Source organism: Populus alba, chromosome 4 (genome assembly GCF_005239225.2).
Source record: "Populus alba chromosome 4, ASM523922v2, whole genome shotgun sequence".
Lineage (NCBI taxonomy): Eukaryota > Viridiplantae > Streptophyta > Magnoliopsida > Malpighiales > Salicaceae > Populus > Populus alba.
In genome coordinates, this window is record NC_133287.1 from 14,956,711 (window position 1) to 14,979,788 (window position 23,078).

Below are 23,078 nucleotides of genomic sequence, written 5' to 3' on the forward strand. Positions count from 1 at the left end.
ATTTTTCTCAATATAATAATAAAAATAATAATCACTTATTTTAAAAAATTAAAAAAAATCACAAAGTGGCATTAATCAAAACATAAATGCAAAACTATTTTAAAAATGCATATAAATAAAAGTATTAATTTCTTCTAAATATAACCAAACTTTACTTTAAAGAACGAGGCTCCGCGTTATGAGTCCATCCAGGGCCAGCCTCATCGAGAGGGTTTTGCGTGCAGGCCTACAAGTTAAGGCCCACCGTGTCTAGGCTTTATTTTATTTTTAAAAGAAGTTAATGAGCACACACCTCCATTTTCCCCTAAAACAATAGAAACAACACATTATAGTATATAGAATGTCTCAAAAAATGGTTGGAAAAATGACAGGTTTTTTGTTTTTTAACAATACCCTAAAAAATTTCTTTAACTCTGTTTTTTAACCCAAAAACACCAAAGAAACACCTTGGAACACATTATTTAATCAATCTTTGACCTTAAAAAACAATTTACAAAAAAAAAGGTTTTTCAAAATCCATAATCAGTCCAAATCAAAAATATTTTATAGTCGCAAAATATTTTTTTATGTGTGTTTCAAAGTAAGAAAATACTATCTTAACATATCTCATTATATGAAATAATTTGAAATGGCATAAAAAATCAGTTGTTTTAGTGGCCGGCCAGATTGTTGTCACAATAATTTTCTTTCTCTAAACCGAATCTAGCGACTCCCTCCCTCCCCGAATGCTACTGAAAAAGAAATTAAAAAGAGGAGACAAATGAAGTATAGTACAGAAAATAAATATTTAAAAATTAAAGTAATCGATTACCTAATAAGCTTTAAAAATACCTAAACTACTAACTTTTCAGAAAGATTATAAATGACGTACCCATGTTGTTTCTGTTTTTCACCTAAACCTTCTTCTTTATATTCAACGCATTGCCCTCCTAAAAAATTATGTTACCTGTTATCTAGGATTAGAGCCTAAATTATTAAATTATAAGACGCAAGTAAAAATTGAGGATTAAATTAAAATATTAAAAATCTCCATACATAAAATGTGAAATGATTGGAATGGTAAAATAGTTATTAGTAAAAAAGCCACACATAACTTTATAGTTTCTTCAATATACTATATATAAATATAGATTAAATAGAAGATAAATTTTTATGTTTGTTGCCAAGATGTTGGAAAAAAAAGAGAGTCTGTAATGATTTTTTGTTGGGTCAACGAGTTGACCGTACACTGTACTTCCACCCTAAGTCAAGTGAAATTTATCGGGAACTAATTGCAATCTCTTTTTAGGTCACTTACTTTCATATTTAATCAACAGATTTTAAATGGCATGTTAGAATTCGGATCTCAGGTTTATTTGTGAAAGTATCATAAATTTTCATAGAAATTTTATATTGTTTAGGCAGTATGTTGAAAAATAATATGGGATTTATGCTGGTTTTTTATATGTGTCACATATTGACCCGGATAGTCAAAAAAATTTATCGGACCAATTATAAGTCGCTATTTTTTTCACCTAATTTCAAACTCATTAAAATTTAAATCACATTCGGATATTGGTTCAACCCGCTAACAGTAGAAACTACGAGTAAAAGACTCAAGTAGGAGGTCATTGGGAGGGATGAGAGGCAATAGTGTGTGACACTTTTTGGTTTTTGGTTTTGGAGGCAATAGGCGCCAATTGCAGCAAGAATAACTCTAAAAACACACTCATCTTTCGTTTATCCCGCTCATTGTTTTCCCTTGAAGATCCAACCCTTACCTTTTACCTTTTCACCTGGTTATTTCCTGATTTATTCACCACTAATCCAACCGATCCAACTGCCGGACCACACACAAAGCAGAGCCCAGTTGTTTGTTGGTTAGGGAAAAAGGAGAGAAGGAAGATGGGATTCGTTGTGTCTATCTATATTGTGATATAACAACAAATGATCTGTATAATTCTAACAACCATCATCAGGTATTCACTTCATTGCAATCCGATCAAATCGCAACTTGTTGTGTCAGTTTGGATGATTGGGATATGTTGGTTGCGTTTCGGTGGGTGGTTTTCACTCTTTTTTTTTTTTAATTTAAAAATTTGAAAGGTTAAGGTTGTATTGATATTCGATCTACGATGCAGTCAAATCCCAGGCAAAGATCCGACTTTGCTTTCACACAAAAACTTAAAACACCATATCAGATAAAACACAAAATATACTAAAAGTCGGAGGAGTGTGTAAGTTTCTCGCCTAGAAACTAGACAAAACAAAACCTGTTCATCATTTGGGAGCATTCTTTTGACATTATGAGAATAATAGATTCCATCCTTTCGTGTATATAAAAAGTTGCAGTGCCATACTCTTGTAACTGTATGAGTCCTGTTCGCATTTGCCTAAGTATTCGAAAGTGTACCTCATGCACGTAGTTTTGGCCGGTTCGGTGGGAGGCATTGGGTTTAGCCTTCTTGATTTGATGGCTGACGTAACCCTTGTTATTTTTTGCGCATGAGAGTGAAATAAAAGTTTCAGGGGCATTTTCCGAAGTTGCGGTCACTATGATTGGAAATGCGAAAATGCATTATATATTAGCTTTCATCCATCTGGTGGCTTTGTAACCCTGTTCTTGCCGCCATTGGTATTTAAAGGCATCGTTTTGATATTTTTGTTCAAGTATGTTTCTGAAAATGTTGAAACTTGAAAGCATTAAATTATCAGCTTTCTTGATTTTGCTGGGTTTTTTTTTTTAAACCTTTTATTTTGTTGTTTTTTTTTTTAACTAACATGATAAAAAAAATCTTTGGTAAATTACATATTTGGAGAAATAGGGAACGCTTGTGGGTTGCTCTTGCAGAATCTATAATTCATAAATTGCATGGTTTCCAATACCGCAATCTAATTTCTTTTACAAGCAAAGATTGCGTGCATTTGTAACCTTTAAATTGTTGTTGTTTCAAATAGGGTTCTTAATAGAGTAATCTAAAAAAGAAAGATAAAAATAATTCAAAAAGGTTATGCATGTTTCTTACACTGCAAATCCCTGAAGATATATATATATTAATATATATATATTATATTATATATATAATATATATATATATATATATATTATATATGTATGATTTGTAACCTTCACAAAAATACTTGGACATTTTTTTTATTAAAAAAACTCTTTTAATTGCCAACTGTTTAGTAATTCAAGTTCCAGGGCAAGTTTGATATTTCAGTGAAAGTAGGATTGGAAATGCGAAGAGATTCAATTATTAGCCATCTGATTTGGCGGGTCCCTGCACCCCTATATTTTGCCTATGGTCATTCAAAGTTTTACTCGTTTGGAAAAAATGCTCAAGTGCATTTTGAAGTCCGGTTCGGAAATGTGAACAGCATCGATTTGGTACCCTGAAATGCGATCAATTCGATGCCTTCCAACCCTACCGTACTTCCATTTTCACCAGAAGATGACTTTCTTGTGGCACTCAACGTCTAATGCTTTTTGCTTCATGACTGACCTTAACAGTCAAATTCTTAACCTTTTTTTGCTTCATCACTGAGCTTTTGAACTTTTCAGTAGGGGATGAGGAAGAACAAGAAAGGAAAACAAAAATCTTCAGTTTCCAATGCAAAGAAGGAAGTGTCAGAAAAAAACGCAAAAGGAAAGAAGAGAAACTTCTCTGATACTAACAAGGAAGATCCTGCTGGTGGGTCTGTTGACAAGGCTAGGAGAGGGCTGCTGCGTGCAAAAGACTTCAAGGAGAAATCTCTACGTTTGCATGAAGAGAAGTCTTCTGTTGTCGAATCAAAGAAAGAACAAGTTGTCAACGAAGAGATTTTAGCTCTTCGTTTGACTCAAGGACAAGAAGAGGGTCGCCCCAACAGGAGATTGATTGATTTTGTTGTGCATGATGCAAATGGTAACCCTCAACCTTGGAGATTGATCGAAGTTGATGAATATGTTTATCTCTGGTGTTATAAATGCCTCTTGAGGAGAGCCTTGACAAGGAAAAAGAAGTGCTGTTTAGGTGTGAGGCTTTGGGAGGATAGAAAGCATGGAATATCTCTGGTTACGAAGATGGATCCCCAGTCATTTGGCTGACTACTGAAGTAGCAGATTATATTGCTCAAGCCTTCCGGTGGCACAAGAAGTTCTTTGATCGTTTCTTTCAGAAAAGGCACTTGCTTGCATAGAAGTTTTACAAAAAACTCTCAAATTTCTGGAGGAAACCTCTGAATTCACCCTTGATGAGTTGCTTTGCTGGGTTGTGCGAGCAATGAGCGGAAATAAGTGTTTCTCTTGGTGCTGCTTCGTATAAGAATTTCCACCTCGTTTCTCAGGGTGAATTTATTTGATCAATCAAATAAACTGGTTTAGACCAGACCTCCAAAAAGAACGATATAAGAAATTTTTCAAAAGATTGCCTTGCTCTTGTTGCCTTGAGAGATAATGAGTTCGAATCATGAAGCGTTCTGCTAGCAAAAAAGCAGCAAATCTTGGTGGCAACTTGGTGATTGATTCCAAAGCCTGTGGATGGTGCTATTTGAGTCAAGTCCTAACAGTCAGCACCAATGGCGAGGAAGATTGAAGATGCAAAAGGTTAGCAAGATTATTTACAGGAAGAAGAGTATATGGCACTCTAATAACGAGGCAAAAGAAAAGTCGGGGTTCAGCTTCTGCATCGAACACAATCTACATCAAAATTAATGAAGATGAGATTGCAAATGATTACCCTCTCCCTGTGTTTTACAAACACTCTGATGAAGAAAAACCGATGAGTATATAGTTGTTGCAGAGTGATGATGTAATTTGACCAACCCTGATGATCTCCCAAGAAAAAAATGCTTCATAACTGGTCACTTTATACTCAGATCAAGGTTGATTTCTTTGGAACTTCTTCCAATGAAACCTTGTGAAGATATTGATGTCACCATCTTTGGATCAGGACTCATGACTGAAGATGATGGAAGCGGGTTCTGTCTTGATGATGATCCTGATCAGTCTTCTTCTAGGGGGTTCGGCCTAGGGCTCAGGATGACATGGGTTTGCCAATATTTTTGAGTGCGATAAAGGAGTGGATGATTGAGTTTGGATCATCAATGATTTTTATATCAATTCGCACAGACATGGCCTGGTATTGTACATATTCCCATATTATTATTAATCAAACACATATATCTAAAACTATTGCTGTCTCTTGGACATTGGCTGCTAATCATTTTAACTAAAGTCCTACAATTTGTTGCCAATCAAATATGTCTTCTCATTGGTAATATGTTGAAACTATTTAACTGCAAGTTTATGTTTCCCTTGGGAAGTCATTTTGGGTTTTATCGAACGAAGATTTCTGGTATTGCAAGTTAATGATATTATTTTCTCCTGATCTTTATGAGTGTTTTTTCTTTCTCAATATCTTCAGGTATAGACTGGGGAAGCCATCAAAACAATATGGTTCCTGGTATAAGCCAGTCCTAAAAACGGTAAAGCTTGCAAGAAGCATCATTACATTGTTGAAAGAGCAAAGTAGAGTGTCACGGCTTTCTTTTGCAGATGTAATCCGGAAAGTGTCTGAGTTCAAGAAGGATCATCATGCTTATATTTCATCTGATCCAGCAGCTGTTGAGAGGTACGTAGTTGTGCATGGACAGATAATACTGCAACTTTTTGCCGAGTTTCCAGATCAGAAGATCAAAAAATGTGCTTTTTGTGGTCGGTTGACTCGTAAAAATGGAGGAGAGGCACCATACTAAATGGGTAGTGAACAAAAAAGCCATTGTGCAAAAGTTTCAATCCAATTTGAATCCTCGAGCAGCAATGGATACTGTGGCTCCTGGGGCATCCAAGAGGAAGCTCATGCAGGCAACAACCACAAGGCTGATCAACAGAATTTGGGGGGAGTACTATTCGAACTATTCTCCAGAGGATTTGGAAGAGGGAGCTGATTGTGAAGTGAAAGAAGAGGATGAAGCTGAGGAGCAGTATGAAAATGAAGATGATGATAAAGAGGAGGTGGTAGAGAAAACACTAAAACCTCGTTCAGTTTCTGAACGCACTAAATCACATGCATCACAAAAAGAAGTAAGATGGGATGGGAATCCTGTAAGCAAAACATCTTCTGGAGAAGCCATTTACAAGCGAGCCATTGTTTGTGGAGAGGTCATTGTGGTGGGGGATGCTGTCTTAGTGGAGGTTGATGAATCGGATGAACTTCCTGCCATCTATTTTGTGGAGTACATGTTTGAAACACGGAATGGAAGGCAAAAAAACTGTTTTCATGGGAGAATGATGAAGCGAGGATCTGAGACAGTTCTTGGTAACACTGCCAATGATAGAGAGGTTTTCTTAACAACCGAGTGCATGAGTTATAAGTTACAGGATGTTAAGCAAGCAATTATTCTGGAAGTTCTAAAAAGACCTTGGGGACATGATCACAGGAAAGATAACATCAATGCTGATAGAATTGATAGGGAAAAGGCAGAAGAGAGGAAAAAGAAAGGATTGCAAGTAGAATATTACTGTAAAAGCTTGTACTGGCCGGAAAGGGGTGCTTTCTTTACTCTCCCGCTTGATACTATGGGTCTTGGGTCTGGTGTCTGCCACTCTTGTAACTTAAAAATAGCTGAAGAAGACAAGGATATTTTCAGAGTAAATTCTTCTCAGACAGGATTTTCATACAAGGGAACTGAGTACTCTGTCCATGATTTTGTCTACGTAAGCCCTCATCAATTTGCTTCAGAAAGGGGGGAGAATGAAACTTTTAAGGGTGGAAGGAATGTTGGATTGAAGCCTTATGTTGTGTGCCAGTTGTTGGAGGTTGTTCTAAAGGAACCAAAACAAGCCGAAACAAGATCCACCCAGGTCAAAGTTCAAAGATTTTTCAGACCAGATGATATTTCACCTGAGAAGGCAAAAAATAATTGTTTCTGAATATTAGGGAGGTAAAAAGCTTTCTTTCAAAAACTTTTTCTGTATAATTATGTTTTATCAGTTTTGTGGATTCTGTAATCAAACTTTGAGCATGTCATTTTGGCATTTATAGTCGCATACAAATTTATCTGACAAATCTGTGCTGAAGGAACTCTAGAAACTGCCCTGACACCAGAAATGTTTTGGTTTTTGCTTAATTATTGGCAGAAATAATTATCAATCTTTCAATTTTATGTTTCCAGTTCTTGCTTCAGTCCATACAAAGCTTTTGGAGTATAGACTTTGCTGCTTCTTTCTAACTACTAATTTAATTGCTTAATCTCAGATTTATTACAGTGAAGAAACACATCTTTTATCAGTCGAGACAATTGAAGGGAAATGTGAAGTCAGAAAGAAAAATGACATTCCAACATGCAGTGCTCCTGCAATCTTTGATAATATCTTCTTCTGCGAGCACATGTATGATCCTTCTAAAGGGTCCCTCAAGCAGGTGATTTGTCTTTTGTTCAATCCTATAATGTTACATACTGACCGAGTCCATCAGTTTATGGAAAATTGTCAATCTAGTAAATTTCAAAAGTCATCAGATGCACCATGCACCTGAGCTCTTCCTGTTGTTTCTCTGGACAATTAATTAGACTTTGCTCCCGTGTGCTATATAAGTAATCTTCCAGTTTTATCGTGGACAGCTACCAGCTCAAGTCAAATCGAAGTTTTCTGCAGTAACTAGAGATGGTGATGTTGCATGTAGAAAGAGAAAGGGAAAGTCTATAGAAGGAGAAAATGATATAGAAGCTGACAAACAAAGGGAAGCATCTCCAGAGAACCGTTTGGCCACGTTGGATATATTTGCTGGTTGTGGTGGATTGTCTGAGGGATTGCAGCAAGCTGGTAGCACTCATCTCTTTCTATATGCTTCACTTGGAGTAATAATTGAGATTTAGGCCTATTGTTAGATAAATAGATAATTGGCTATTTTCACCATTGCAGGTGTCTCATCAACCAAGTGGGCTATTGAATATGAAGAGCCTGCTGGGGAAGCATTTAAACTCAACCACGCCGGGTCATTGATGTTTATTAATAATTGTAATGTGATCCTGAGGTAAGTGGTTGTATGGTGATTTAAACCTTTTTTCTCTCATTTTCTAGTGGCTTATCATGGATTGCAATGAAGGGCCGTCATGGAGAAATGTGGAGATGCAGATGACTGTATTTCTACTTCTGAGGCTGGTGAATTGGCTTCATCACTTGATGCAAAGGTGATTGATGGTTTGCCATTGCCAGGGCAGGTGGATTTCATCAATGGAGGGCCTCCATGCCAGGTATTTATGGCCTTTCTTTGCACTAACCCTAGGCATCTAATATCTCTGAAATTTATGGACCACGCTCAAAAAAGTAGTGTATCTTTGCAGGGCTTCTCTGGAATGAATAGGTTTAATCAGAGCACTTGGAGTAAAGTTCAATGTGAGATGATCTTAGCATTCTTATCCTTCGCTGATTATTTCCGCCCAAAGTATTTCCTCTTAGAGAATGTGAGGAACTTCGTATCTTTCAATAAAGGACAGACTTTCCGTTTAACTATCGCTTCTCTTCTTCAGATGGGCTATCAGGTAGATATTGCGATGCCTTTGGAACTAACCATGGTTGTGTACTTTAATTTTTGTAAGCAGCAAGCTAATTGTATATAACCGTGTCTACATGTGTATGATTGTGATTAGGTGAGGTTTGGTATTTTGGAAGCTGGAGCATATGGAGTATCTCAGTCACGCAAACGGGCCTTTATATGGGCAGCCTCCCCCGAAGAGATACTCCCAGAATGGCCAGAGCCAATGCATGTTTTTGCTGCCCCAGAGTTAAAAATCACGTTGTCTGAGAAATCACAATATTCTGCTGTCAGAAGTACTGCTTATGGAGCCCCTTTCCGTGCAATAACAGTCAGAGATACAATTGGTGATCTCCCTGATGTAGGGAATGGTGCTTCTAAGACTAATTTGGAGGTATATAAGATGCTAAAATTTTCATCCAAAACTTGTTACTGGTAAGTAATATGGTCACAGGCATGATCACTCACCCTTTTGTTTTGCAGTACGGAAATGATCCTGTCTCTTGGTTTCAAAAGAAGATTCGAGGCGACATGGTTGTCTTGACTGACCATATATCAAAAGAAATGAATGAGCTGAATCTTATCAGATGCAAGAAGATCCCAAAGCGGCCAGGTGCTGACTGGCGTGATCTTCCAGATGAAAAGGTACAGGCACATCTTATCGAGACTTTCAATGCGAGGCTAATGCATGGTGAAAGTATAGATAAATGATTTGCTACAATGTAATGATTTGCAGGTCAAATTGTCTACTGGACAAATGGTTGATTTGATACCATGGTGCTTGCCAAACACAGCTAAACGACACAATCAGTGGAAGGGGCTGTTTGGAAGGTTGGATTGGGAAGGGAACTTCCCAACATCAATAACAGATCCTCAGCCAATGGGTAAGGTGGGGATGTGCTTTCACCCCGAACAGGACAGGATCCTTACTGTTCGCGAATGTGCACGATCTCAAGTAAGTTCAGTCTCTCCAGTCTGATTGACCATTGTTCAAGTTTCTATGACTTCACAACATAAAGTGATTCTGAAAGCAGTATAGAAAGTAGACAGCAAGCCTTGCTTATTTCTTGATTATCTTACGTAATATAACCCATGCAGACCACCATGACCCTTCGGTCTTTTGTAATCTACTTGCGGAGTGAACAACTCCGAGAAGACACCGAAGGTGGATGGATACTGAGTTCTTCATTTTTTGTTGTTTCTTTGACCCTCAGGGATTCCCAGACAGCTATCAGTTTTCTGGTAACATTCATCACAAGCACCGGCAAATCGGAAATGCTGTCCCTCCTCCTTTATCATATGCACTGGGAAGGAAACTTAAGGAAGCACTGGATAGTAAGAGGCGGAAATAGTTGGATTGTTAGAAAGTAGAGAGTTTCATGAGATGGGGAAAACACTTTGGTCTTGTAATCTGCAATTTATGTATCGTGTTCTTGTGTCACTCTCGGGCATTAAGCAGCTGCAAGTTGCAACCATGGTGTGTGTTCACCTTAATAAGTTGTAATTAGACTGCGCTTATTGATTCTAGCTGTTGTTTAGCTACAATACACACACACACCCTGTATGGTTGACCCGACACATGCTGCGGGTGAATGTAAAAAAATAATAATGCTTGTTTAAATCATGTAATATAATTTATTTGATTGACTTAATGAGTTTAAAAATAATTTAATGTGTTTGTTTTTATTATTATTTAATTAAATAAAAAATATTATTTTAGTAAATAAATTTCACAAACATTTTATTTCATGATATCAAATACTTAGACCTGATGAACCTTAATTTGCTTGCACAACAACTTCATTTGCAGGCACAGCACGACTCTGTTTAGCAAGTTCTCTGCTTGCATACACAAAGATGAGAAAAGAAACCATCATCGCAAGTGGAGCTCAATCAAGGGAATTGAGTGGAGCTATTGATTACTAATCGTTATGAATGGCCTGGCCAAGTTTTGCTTTTCTGTTTTCTCGTCTTGCTATGCATTTTCCCTTGCTTTTTTTTATACAAGAGTTGACTTGAAGCTCTTTTATTGGACAAACTATGTATGGTGATGGAATGAATTCAAACTTGTTCTAATTTATTCTGCTCTTTATGTTGCTGGCACACTGATACTTTAATCCCTGTTTCTTCCTCGATGAACAGAAACAGAAACCTTCTACTACAAAATTGAGACCCCAAAACTCAACTTCACACGTCCTATTTTTAAGTTAGTAAGCATAGCAAACATGTTTTGAGACGTGAGAATCGTTATTTTTAAGCTATTAATCACCGCGCCATCTTCTAAAATAAATAATCATCTAGAAATTGATTTATTATTACTAGTTATCTAACTAGAATCAATATAATATAACCTTCAAGTATAATTAAAAAAATTATTATAAAATAACCTAAAATTTATAATTCTTTTTTAAACAACCAAATGCTCTTGTAATTGCTTTCCAATAATCTATACTAGGATTACTTGTATATCTAAATAACTTCCATATTGTGAAAACAATATATGATCTAGTACAATACATGGCTTACATTAAGCTATCAATTGCAAGCATATTTAATTTGAGCAATTGATTTACTAGTATTTTCTATTACCTTAAAGGAAACATCGTATAAAATATTTGCTTCATTGATATTCAAATGATTAAATTTGTTTAAGACTTTCTCTATATAATAAGATTGACAAAAAGTAAATCCTCCCATTGTGTTTTTTTATTTTGATACCCAAACTTGCATCTACCTCATTTAAATTCTTTATTTTAAACTTTGAGATTAGATATTTCTTCATATCATCGATATCATTCATGTTAGTACTAATAATGAGCACGTCATCCATATATATAAAGACATACTATCACACTAAAATAATTTGTAAATTTAGAATAAATATATTTATCAACACTATTATGTTTAAAACTATATTCTAAAATTACACAATCAAATCTCTCATGTCCTTGTTTCTATTCATATAGAGATTTCATCAATTTATAGACTTTCTGCTCATTTTCTGGTAGAACAATACTCTTTAGTTGTTCCATATAGACCTCATTATCCAATTCACCATTGAAAAAAGTTGTTTTAACATTCATTTGATGTACATAATAATTATAGACTGATGATAAAGCCAAAAGTACTCTTATAGATGTTATACGAGTCATCAGAGTATATGTATCAAAATAGTCTATTCCTTCTTTTGTGTAAAGCCTTTGGCTATTAACCTTACTTTAAAAAATTTAAATTGATTTATTTACTGTTATATTTTCTTTTGAAAACCAATTTATATCCAATTGTCTTGGAATATAGAGGTAAATCAACAATAGTTCGAGTATTGTTATATAATAATGAATCCATCTCAGCATTAATTGTCTATTTAAAAAAAAAAAAAACATCTAAAAACACACCAATGTATCTATGGAATAAAAAGACAATCCTTTTCATATCAATGTCTGTAGAATTTAAAAGGCAACATTTTAGTCAAATTAACTAAATAACTTGACACGAGATGTCATGTATAATTAATTAATTAAAACTTATTTATTTTACATACTCAAGTGCTAAGTGTCGTCGTCATCATCATCATCATCATCATCATATATACAATTTAATGAGATTCGAGTTTGAGAGATTAAACTCGGGCTTATAAGGTTTACCCGAGTTTGCTTGATTTTTTTTTCTTTTTTTAAAGTTTATTTTTTCGCAGTTTCATCCACAAACATTTTTTCTTTTCACTTTCTATGAGATTTTTATGTGGTTTTGAAAGTAACAAGGGTTAATTTAAATTTTTTTCCTGACTTTTGTTAAATTTAACTTTTTTAATACAAATTTTTAATTAAATTAAATTACTTACATGAGAGCAAATATGAAATGCTCGATTCATGATGTTGTGCTTTTGTTTGATTTTTGAGTCACTATTCTAACATGTGCGATTTCTTCTAGTTACAAAAATTTAGATTTTTTTAACTCTTTTAAAAACATTAATATAACATGAATATTATTTTTTTATATTGATAAAAAATTAACTTAGCCCACAACATATCGCATGTCATTTATATGCTTCTTGACAATAAACCATCAAACAAAACCCCTGAATAATCATTATTGACACCATTTAATACCTAAAGCATTTTTAAAACATTGATTAGTTTAGATTCTTCACAAACTTTTTCAAAAGTCTTCGCTCTAAAAAAGAATCCCAATTGCACACTACAAAAGATTTCAACTTTCACTTGTTTTCATGAGTTATCTCAACAAATAAACCAAGTAGAATACATTTCCACCATTACAATTATTGATACACAAAAGATTAAAAAAAGAAAAGGGAAATAGGTAATTGTTTAATTTCCATTATCTCTAGCTCCGCCTAGTTTTCTAGTAAAAAACAAACATGAGCAGACACTACTCGATCGTGGTATTCAATCTCAAGAATCCAATTGGCTCATCTTTAAATCCTTAATAGCATCAAAACAGAACCAGAAGACGAGGAGAGACTTTCATGGAGCAAACAGCAGCCCAGGTTAAACGGGATCAACAATGAAGGCCATGCATTATAAATTTTTCAAAGAATCTGAAAGGCATTCCTTCAATGGTTGATTCATTTTTGTCATCTTCATATCCTCCTTTCTCTAGGCATCCCTTCAATGATTCCAAATCCATTTTCCCTCCTCTTTCTGACTCTCTGGACAAAGGTTCGTTATTTGGAGGGTCAAAATGAATGAGTTTCAACGTAGTTAACAGGAATTTCAGATGATTACAGGGGCATTGCTATGTTTGTTCCAACTTGGCCATCAATGTCATGATCCCACTTCTCAATATCTGAATCTGCCTTCTTTTTTCTGCCGTAAAATGAACCTGAACAAGACTTTTCTCAGATTTACATGTTAAATTGAGGCAGTTTGCGAAGATAATTTCTATTAGATTTTGGCACCCTTCCAGTAAGATAAATGATGAATGATAAATGCCTCTAAAGCTGGAGGAAATTATGAGACTAGTAGCCGATTTATGCATTTGGTAACTTCCAGAGTCTTAAGCTTAGGAAGGCGGTGAAGGTAGATTGATAAATCCAATTTATCGAGAGATGACAAGCTGCCAAGATGTGTGGAAACTATAAGTTCAGACTATGCAGCAACAAAGATCTTATCCAGTATTCTTAGCATCATTGTAATGATCGTCGCAACATATAATTGCAAATACTTATCAGTTACATTATTGGTTCCAGTGAAGGAATACGAAGAAGCTAAGAATTTGCAGGTCATTTACAGTTTACTAGGGACAGCTAGGTACTTAGTATGACGCCCTTGAGCAATAATTTTCCCAGTCTTTTTCTTCTTCAACTCGACACTGACAACTCCAACAGCTTTACCCACACGAAGAACCCTAGCTTCAATCTCGATTTCTTCCTGGAGGAACAGAAAAAGAAAACTTCAAATGAATAATAAGTCACAATTCGTTGTGCTCAAGTTATTTTACAAGTACAGAGGCACAACATGACATGCATACACTAATCCATTGACTAGACAGCTGCTATGATGAGTGAAATTAACACCCAGAATCAACGTTGATACTGAGATTTATTTAACTCCCTCTTACCGTGCTAAGAATTTAAGATTTCCCTACTCATTTTGTTCTCTTGCTTGCCCTTCATACCAAACCTTCTTGTTCATCAACGAACAGTGCAAACCCAGTGTTCTATCCCATCTAATAAACAAAGCATTGCTCAAAAGAGGGTAGCCCCATTCCAACTTTAACTTGGTATACTCTTTAGTGAGTCCATTGCACAACATAAACATGTAAAGGCTAAAATAGAGAAGTTCAGCAGGGAAGTGCTCGGGAGGTACTTAGTGGTATCCTATTAGTGGACTTATCTTGAAAAAAAAGAAAAGATACAAAGAGAAAAGAGAAGATGAAACCTATGATCCACCAAAAGTTATAAGAATATCTCCACTTAGAATTTCTCTCCTAATTGTATATATATTTTTCTTCAAAAATATTAGGGAGTAACTAGTATGATGCTCTACTAGTTACTCCTTGAGTACCATAAAATTTCTTGTTCAACAAAGTCTACAAGTGAGACAACTAACCTGCAAAGAATTTATTAAAGGAAAGGACCAATAAGTGAAAAGAAATTAAATCTACAAAATACAAATATTATCCGCATCTCATCTACACAAATTAAGTGTTCACAATTTAGCTTGATACATGCCATTTTGATTCTTTGCAAGTGGGAGCAATCCAGTATTTTATAGACTCTAGAACTATAGCCAACCTATTCTGCTAAGGAGATCTTAAGAGCCTGGCGAGTGATTTTTAGGATTTTCAGCTAGAAACATACTAAACAATTTGGGCACACCAATCTTGATTTTTAGGATTTTCACCAATAAAGGATTATTTAATGATTATCCTAATCTAGAAAGGAAACTAATAAGACAGCAACAAAGAAAGATATTTTGTAATTATTATTGTCCAAGTATTACAAGGAAACCTAGCTCTACAAGAAAAAAGCAAGAGGCAACAAAATTAATTCCATATTCAGATAAGATTTTCCTAGTCTATTTGGGACATCTAGAGGTGGCAACCCTTCCTAGAGATACAAGGAAGGTTTATTTTGACTATAACACCTTTTAAGCTAGGAAAATCAGACTTGTCACTTTTATTTCTCTTTGGTTATTTGCAGCAGCATAGAGAACCTTTATTTTAATTTTAATTTTAAAATGTTTTGGGTTTGTTTAACATTATTTGGGTTTATTTCAATTAAACTTTGGGTCTGCTTTTAAGTGGACTTCACATCAGTATTCTAGGGTTCAACTTAGGTTATTACTCATATAAAAACTCAATTGTAACCGAAGTTTCAGCTATATGTTTTCTTTGAATAATAATTCAGAATTGCTGCACCTTTATCTTGTGTGTACGAGGGTGAGAATTCTCTCTTGGTTCTATAAAAAAAACTGAATCTGACTTAGTAAGGAATAACTAGCTTCGTAACGTCTTTCTTATACTTCTTGTTAGCAAATTAGTATTTTTAAGGTGGGGATTCTTATTCCAATAGTTATGGTGTCTTGAGACATGTTTTCAGTGTGTCACACTTCTATCAAACATGTTTCACCTTTCCAGGATTTGTTATCAATCTTGTTGTGAGTTGCATGAGCATATGATCACGAGGTTCACATCATCATTTCCAGCAATTGATAGTGATAGTTGAGAACACAAACAATATGAGCAACCATCTATAGACTAAATCCAGCTCCCTCTATTTCTAGGATTCATAAGCTAGTTAATAGAAAGAAATCCCCACCAAAGGTATGCTGAACACGGGAAACTTATCTTCATCGAAGCTACTATTAGTAACATTTGGTGAAACAGCTGAATAATCCATGCCTTTATTATAGCACAGTACAAGAATCTATATTGTATACAGATGAAACTAACGCATAAATCTATAACATTTAAGACCAGCACTGTTAATCTAACAAAAGTGAACCTTATGGTCAAACAGAAAAGGTGTCAATAGAAAGACTTAAGTCAAAGCATACAGCTATTACAGCTGTATGCTTGAATAGGAAATAGGAAAGCATACAGCTGTTACAGCTGTATGCTTGAATAGGAATATAAATGATTGAATAGGAAATAGGAAAGTCACAGCTGTTACAGCTGTATGCTGGAATAAGAATATAAATGATTGATAGGAAAGAGGAAACTTATTTAAATTCCTAGATTCCCTCTTTGTAATGGCCATGTACAACACAACTTTTCCTATATAATGAAAGCCTAGTCGAAAGGTGAAGGCAATTCAAACCATTCTGTTATGGTATCAGAGCTTGGTGTTTTCTCACAAAATTCTTAAGATTTTTTTGTTCTTTCTTAGTCATAGCTTTATGGAGAAGTCAGATAATGTTTGTGTCAGATTTACTGGCAAAAATTATGCTGCCTGGACATTCCAGTTAGAGATTTTTCTCAAGGGAAAAGAGTTATGGGGCCATATAGATGGCAGTGACAAAGACATGGTTGCTGAAGGATCTGTGGTTGCTAAGGCAGCATGGGCTGCCAAAGATGCACAAATAATGTCCTGGATTCTCAGTTCTATGGAGCCACATCTGATCCTTTCTTTGCGTCCTTATAGATCTGCAAAGGCTATGTGGGATCATCTCACTCAAGTTTATAACCAAGACAACAATGCTAGGCGTTTTCAGCTTGAGTTGGCTATTGCCAACTATACCCAAGGAGATCTTTCTATTCAAGATTATTATTGTGGTTTTCTGGCTTTATGGAGTGATTATTCTGATCTTGTTACAACCAAGGTTTCTGCAGAAGGTGTGCTGGCAGTGCAACAAGTCCATAAAATCAGCCAACGAGACCAATTTCTGATGAAATTGCGACCAGAATATGAACCCGTTCGTGCCTCTCTAGTCAATCGTGATCCTGTTCCATCCTTGGATGCTTGCTTTGGAGAACTATTGCGTGAAGAGCAGCGTCTCCATACTCAAACCATTATGGAGCAAGCAAGAGTTGCCTCTGCCAGTGTCTCAGTTGCTTATGCTGCTTCTGCTTCCAGCAAGGGGAAGAGTCGCGATATGAGCAAGACACAATGCTATAGTTGTAAGAAGTATGGACATATTGCTCCCCATTGTCCTCATAAAATTTGCAACTACTGCAAGCAGCTGGGCCACATCATTAAGGAGTGTCCTATTCGTCCTCCTCCACGCCCCAACAAAGCTTATCACGCTGCTGTTACTGCTGCTGGTTCCTCTTTTTCACAGACTCAGCCTCCAGCAAATTTACTCACCCGAGAGATGGTGCAAGAAATGATTGTGAGTGCTTTCTCCACACTTGGCCTTCAAGGTACTGGTTCTTCAGCCCTTACTTGGATCTTAGACTCAGGTGCTTCCAATCATATGAAAAACTCTTTGCATGGGTTAAGTAATATCCGCAAATATTGTGGATCCTCACATATTCAAACAGCCAATGGTAGTACTCTTCCCATCATAGCTGTTGGTGATGTACCTCCCTTTTTAAAGGATGTTTATGTCTCACCCAAGCTTGCTATATAAACTTAGCTTCTGTAGGTCAACTTGTGGACAATAACTGTGATGTAAACTTCTCTAATCGTGGCTGTATTGTACAGGATCAGATGTCAGGACAGCTGATAGCGAAGGGGCCTAAAGCACGGACGTTTATTTTCTCTCCAACTTCCTATTCCACGCACTTTGCTTCCTTCCTCTGTTTTAGCTTTCTTTGTACTGCACCTACAGTGTCCAATGAAGTTTGGCATAAACGTCTAGGTCATCCAAATCCTAGAATCCTCTCTCATTTGTTGAAATCTGGGTTAATAAGTAATAAAGAACATTCAGCTTCAACTGTGTTCCTTGATTGTGCTACTTGTAAACTTGGCAAAAGTAAAATTTTACCCTTTCCTTCTGCTGGCAGTAGAGCCACAAACCCTTTTGAGATAATTCATAGTGATGTCTGGGGGATTAGTCCTGTCATTTCTCATGCAAATTACAGATATTTTTGTCACTTTTATTGATGACTTACAGCCGCTATACATGGGTTTATTTCTTGCGGAACAAATCAGAAGTTTTCTCTATGTTCAAACTATTCTTGGCATTGGTTAACACTCAATTTTCTGCCACTGTTAAGACACTTAGATCAGATTCGGGAGGGGAATATATGTCTCATGCTTTCCAATCATTCTTGCAATCTAATGGTATCATTTCTCAACGATCATGTTCCTATACTCCTCAACAAAATGGAGTAGCAGAACGCAAGAATCGCCATCTTTTGGATATGGTTCGTACCTTGCTCATTGAATCTTTTGTTCCTCCAAAGTTTTGGGTAGAAGCACTCATTACAGCAACTTATCTAATCAATAGACTTCCTTCACAAGTCTTAGGTCTAGAGTCTCCATATTTTCGGCTTCATCATTGCCATCCTATATACAACAATCTTCACACCTTTGGGTGTGTATGCTTCATGCATCTTCCTCCACCTCATAGAAATAAACTTTCTGCTCAGTCAATTAGGTGTGCCTTTCTTGGATATAGTATTACTCAAAAGGGTTATCTATGTTTTGATCCACACACTAATCGCGTTCATGTTTCCAGAAATGTTATTTTCTTTGAAAATCAATGTTTCTTTCCATTGTCTTCATCCTCAGCCACTTCTCTTGCCTCTTTACCCTCTTTTGATGACTCTTCTCCTTTGCAAAGTGTTCCAGTTGACAGGTTCCAGCCACATTTGGTGTACAAAAGAAGACTTCCTGTGCTGCCCCCTTCAGCTTCTGTCTTGTCATCTGCTCCTCCTTTACAGCCTTCTGTGGCTTCTGAGGTACCTGTTTTGGCTCCTTTACGCCGCTCCTCTAGAATATCTGTACCACCTGCTAAGTATGGATTTACCTCATCTGTGGCACATCATTCTACTGCTGCTCTCTCTGTCACTTTATCCTCTATTTCTATCCCTACTGGTTATTCACAGGCAGCTACAGAACCATGCTGGCAGCAGGCTATGCAGGAAGAGTTAAATGCTCTAGAAGCTAATCAGACTTGGGATATTGTTGATTGTCCTTCTGGTGTGACTCCTCTTGGGTGTCGATGGGTCTATTCTGTTAAAATCAAGGCTGATGGCAGCTTGGACAGATATAAAGCACGATTGGTGGCTCTTGGAAACCATCAAAAATATGGAGAACATTATGAGGAGACCTTTGCTCCAGTGGCTAAAATGGGTACTATTCGAACAATTCTGGCCATCGCAGCATCCCAACATTGGTGTTTGCACCAATTGGATGTGAAGAATGCCTTTCTTCATGGTGATCTCACTGAAGATATATATATGCGACCACCAGCTGGCTTATTTTCCACTCCTACCTCTGCTGTGTGTAAGTTACGCCGCTCCTTGTATGGTCTCAAACAGGCTCCTCGTGCTTGGTATGAGAGATTTACTTCTGTCCTTCTTCAATTTGATTTCCTCAAAAGTAAATATGATGCCTCTTTGTTTCTACGTAAGACTGCAAATGGAGTTGTGTTTCTATTGGTGTATGTTGATGATATAGTCATAACCGGTACTGATTTCGCTCTGATTGATCAACTCAAGCAGCATCTGCAGCAATCCTTTCACATGAAGGATCTAGGTCCTCTCACATATTTTCTTGGTCTAGAGATTCATGCTGGTTCCCATGGCATTTTTTTATCCCAACACAAGTATGCCATGGACTTGGTGGCAGCTGCTGGTCTCCAGCATTTGCCACCCCTTGATACTCCAATGGAAATTAATCTCAAGCTACGTAAAGATGAGGGTGATTTATTATCAGACCCAGCTGCATATCGTACACTCGTGGGCAGCTTACTCTATCTTACACACACTAGACCTGATATTTCTTTTGCCGTACAGCAGGTTAGTCAGTTTATGGCTTCTCCAAGGCATCTCCATATGGCTGCTGTTCGCCGCATCATTCGTTATATTCATGGCACAATTCGACGTGGCCTTTGCTATCCTGCTGGTACTTCCCTTGATCTTATTGCTTATAGTGATGCTGATTATGCTGGGTGTTCCGACACTCGCCGTTCCATTACTGGTTGGTGTATGTTTCTTGGTCCTGCACTTATTTCCTGGAAGAGCAAGAAACAAGATCGTGTTTCCAAGTCTTCTACTGAGTCTGAATACCGGGCTATGTCCCAAGCTTGTTCCGAAATCATCTGGCTCCACGGGCTCCTTGCTGAACTGGGTTTTCAGCAGCGCACTCCTACTCCTCTTTTTGCTGATAATACCAGTGCTATTCATCTTACCGCCAATCCTATCTTCCATGAGCGCACAAAGCATATTGAGGTGGATTGCCACTTCATTCGGGACGCATATGCGACAAAGACTATCTCACTTCCACATGTGTCCAGCAATCTTCAGGTGGCTGATGTTTTTACCAAGACTCTCACCCGACAACGTCATCATTTTCTTGCTACCAAATTGCTGCTTATGGACCAGCCCGCATCAATTTGAGGGGGGATGTCAATAGAAAGACTTAAGTCAAAGCATACAGCTATTACAGCTGTATGCTTGAATAGGAAATAGGAAAGCATACAGCTGTTACAGCTGTATGCTTGAATAGGAATATAAATGATTGAATAGGAAATAGGAAAGTCACAGCTGTTACAGCTGTATGCTGGAATAAGAATATAAATGATTGATAGGAAAGAGGAAACTTATTTAAATTCCTAGATTCCCTCTTTGTAATGGCCATGTACAACACAACTTTTCCTATATAATGAAAGCCTAGTCGAAAGGTGAAGGCAATTCAAACCATTCTGTTAAAAGGCACCCAATTAAAGCAGACAGAAACAGCACCTGATTAAAGCACGAATAGATGGGACATAATTTGATATCTTTCTTCCAAGGCCACACTTGGAAAACTATTTCTGTATGAGGGGAGGGGGAGATTTACAAAAACAAACACTCCACCGGCAGCTTATTGGATACTTCCAAGGCACCAAAGTTAACTAAGTTTAGCATAACACATGATTAATGCACAATAACTTGTGAGTAACAGTGCAACAAAAGGGTAAACGACCACAAACTCTTGAGAAAGATAGAATAAGGCTTGCTGGATCTTAGTTCGATAGGTTGAGATATAATTTACAGTCTTATGGTCCAAAGCCCCATCAAATAGTCCTGGTATTGATACCATTACCAAAAAATATAGACAGCTGTAGATATGTTGTTAAACCATAAAAAAGAAAACACATAACAATATATTCGAAAAATATTTCCTTTTTCACTCTATCGTATATTCAAGACAGTTGCAACCCTGAGACAAACAGGTAAGGAATCATTCTATCAGGGCATTTAAAAAAACACACGCAAGGAACAAGATATAAGAGAGAGGAGGACTGATACCCACATCAGCAAAAGCAGCATCCAAGTATGAAACATTGATTTCTACAGAAACTCCAGTTGCTGGAGCTCCAACCGTGAATATTGCAGCAGATCCTACCAAGTCGACCAACGTGGCTGTAGCCCCACCGTGCAAGAAATTGCCACCATTCTTAGAAATAAGCAATCAAACAAAACACCAAATAATCAGTAACACCATTTAAGACCTAAAGTATTAAAGCATTCTTTAGCTTATAATTCGGAAGAAAATTCCCTTACTTTTTTCTGATATTAGCTAATCACTTCCAAAGAGAATCCTAATTGAAAACAACCAACAAAAGACTTGAACTTTCTCTTGTTTTCATGACTAAGGAGAGTAATTCAACTATTCCAATTGTTAATACAGAAGAAAAACAAAAAACAGGAACTGGGTAATTGTTTGATTTCCATTTTGCAAGTTCTTGTCGAAACCAAGCATGGGCATACACTATTCATCTATGATGGTTATCCCAAGAGCCCAAATGGGTCATCTTTAAATCCTTGATTATGTATTTGAATCAGAAAACAACATAAAAACAGAGAGATTTGGGGTTTGAAGTGATTACCAGAAGACGAGGAGGGACTTTCATGGAGCAAACAACACGCCCAGGTTCAATGAGATCAATATGAAGGCCTTGCATTATAAATCTTTCAAAGAATCTGAGAGGCATTTTTTCAATGGTTGATGCATTCTTGTCTTCTTCATATCCTCCTGTCTCTAAGTATCTCTTCACTGATTCCAAATCCATTTTTCTTTCTTCCCTTTCCGACTCGTCTCAGACAAAGGTATGTTTGTTGAAAGAGTGATGGGCAAAGACGCAAAGTTCGACTGTTTCTGTAAAAAAATCAATTTTAATACCTTTTATTGTCAATTAAACTGTTAGCACCAATCATTATCTTCCCAATCCTACATAAATACTAAAGAAACATAATTAATTGCTTCACTTTTTTCTATGTGATCATGAATTATTTTTTATTTATTTTTTCCCTAGAAAAGAAAGAGACGGAATATATGGGGGAATAAACGAAATCTACAGGGGTATTATCTTATGTTTTATTTAAACCTTGAATGATCACAATCAAGTTATTATATTCACAAGTTAACTTATAAAATCTCATAAAATCTTATAATTTTATAAGTTAATATATATTTAATGTGCTAAATTAGATAAAAAAACTTGAAACTAGTAAAATCAAACTTAACCCATACAAAATCAAAAAAATTGATAAACTCGGTCCTATTTTATAAGTTTGCTAAATTTATGATATGAATCAAATCATGTCGAAATTTGACTTTAAAATGTTTGCTGATTAGTTTTTACGAGATTGAACATATCTTTTAAATTGTATATTGGATAAAACTGAAATTTTATAGGAAAATATTAGATACATGAAAATATATTATGATAAATTTATGATATGAAATAAATCATGTTCAAATTTGACTTTAAAATGTTTTCTGATTAGTTTTACGAGACTGAACATATCTTTTAAATCATATATTGGATAAAGCTGAAATTTTATAAGAAAATATTAGATACATGAAAATATATTATGATAAATTTTTAGGTCAAATGGAGTTAGAAAATATAATATTTCAGAGGGTCAAAGTTAGTAAACTAACATTATTAAATATGTCAAACAAGACCTTCATGTACTGTTTGGGACATATCGACAGCTACCATTAGAATTTTGCTT

General features: G+C 36.1%; 1 protein-coding gene and 1 pseudogene across 1 annotated transcript; one reads left to right on the plus strand and one right to left on the minus strand.

The window, feature by feature from the left end:
• The first annotated feature begins 3,309 nt into the window (after positions 1-3,309).
• Positions 3,310-10,150, plus strand: LOC118050824 (DNA (cytosine-5)-methyltransferase 1-like; annotated as a pseudogene).
• A 3,437-nt stretch (positions 10,151-13,587) lies between these two features.
• On the minus strand, positions 13,588-22,247 carry LOC118050760 (uncharacterized). Its single transcript, XM_035061205.2, has 3 exons — positions 21,947-22,247; positions 21,370-21,513; positions 13,588-13,888 (listed from the first exon to the last, which is right to left on the minus strand). The coding sequence occupies exons 1-3, from the start codon at positions 22,127-22,129 to the stop codon at positions 13,745-13,747; spliced, it is 471 nt and encodes a 156-aa protein (XP_034917096.1). The 5' UTR covers positions 22,130-22,247; the 3' UTR covers positions 13,588-13,744.
• Between the last annotated feature and the right edge of the window lie 831 nt (positions 22,248-23,078).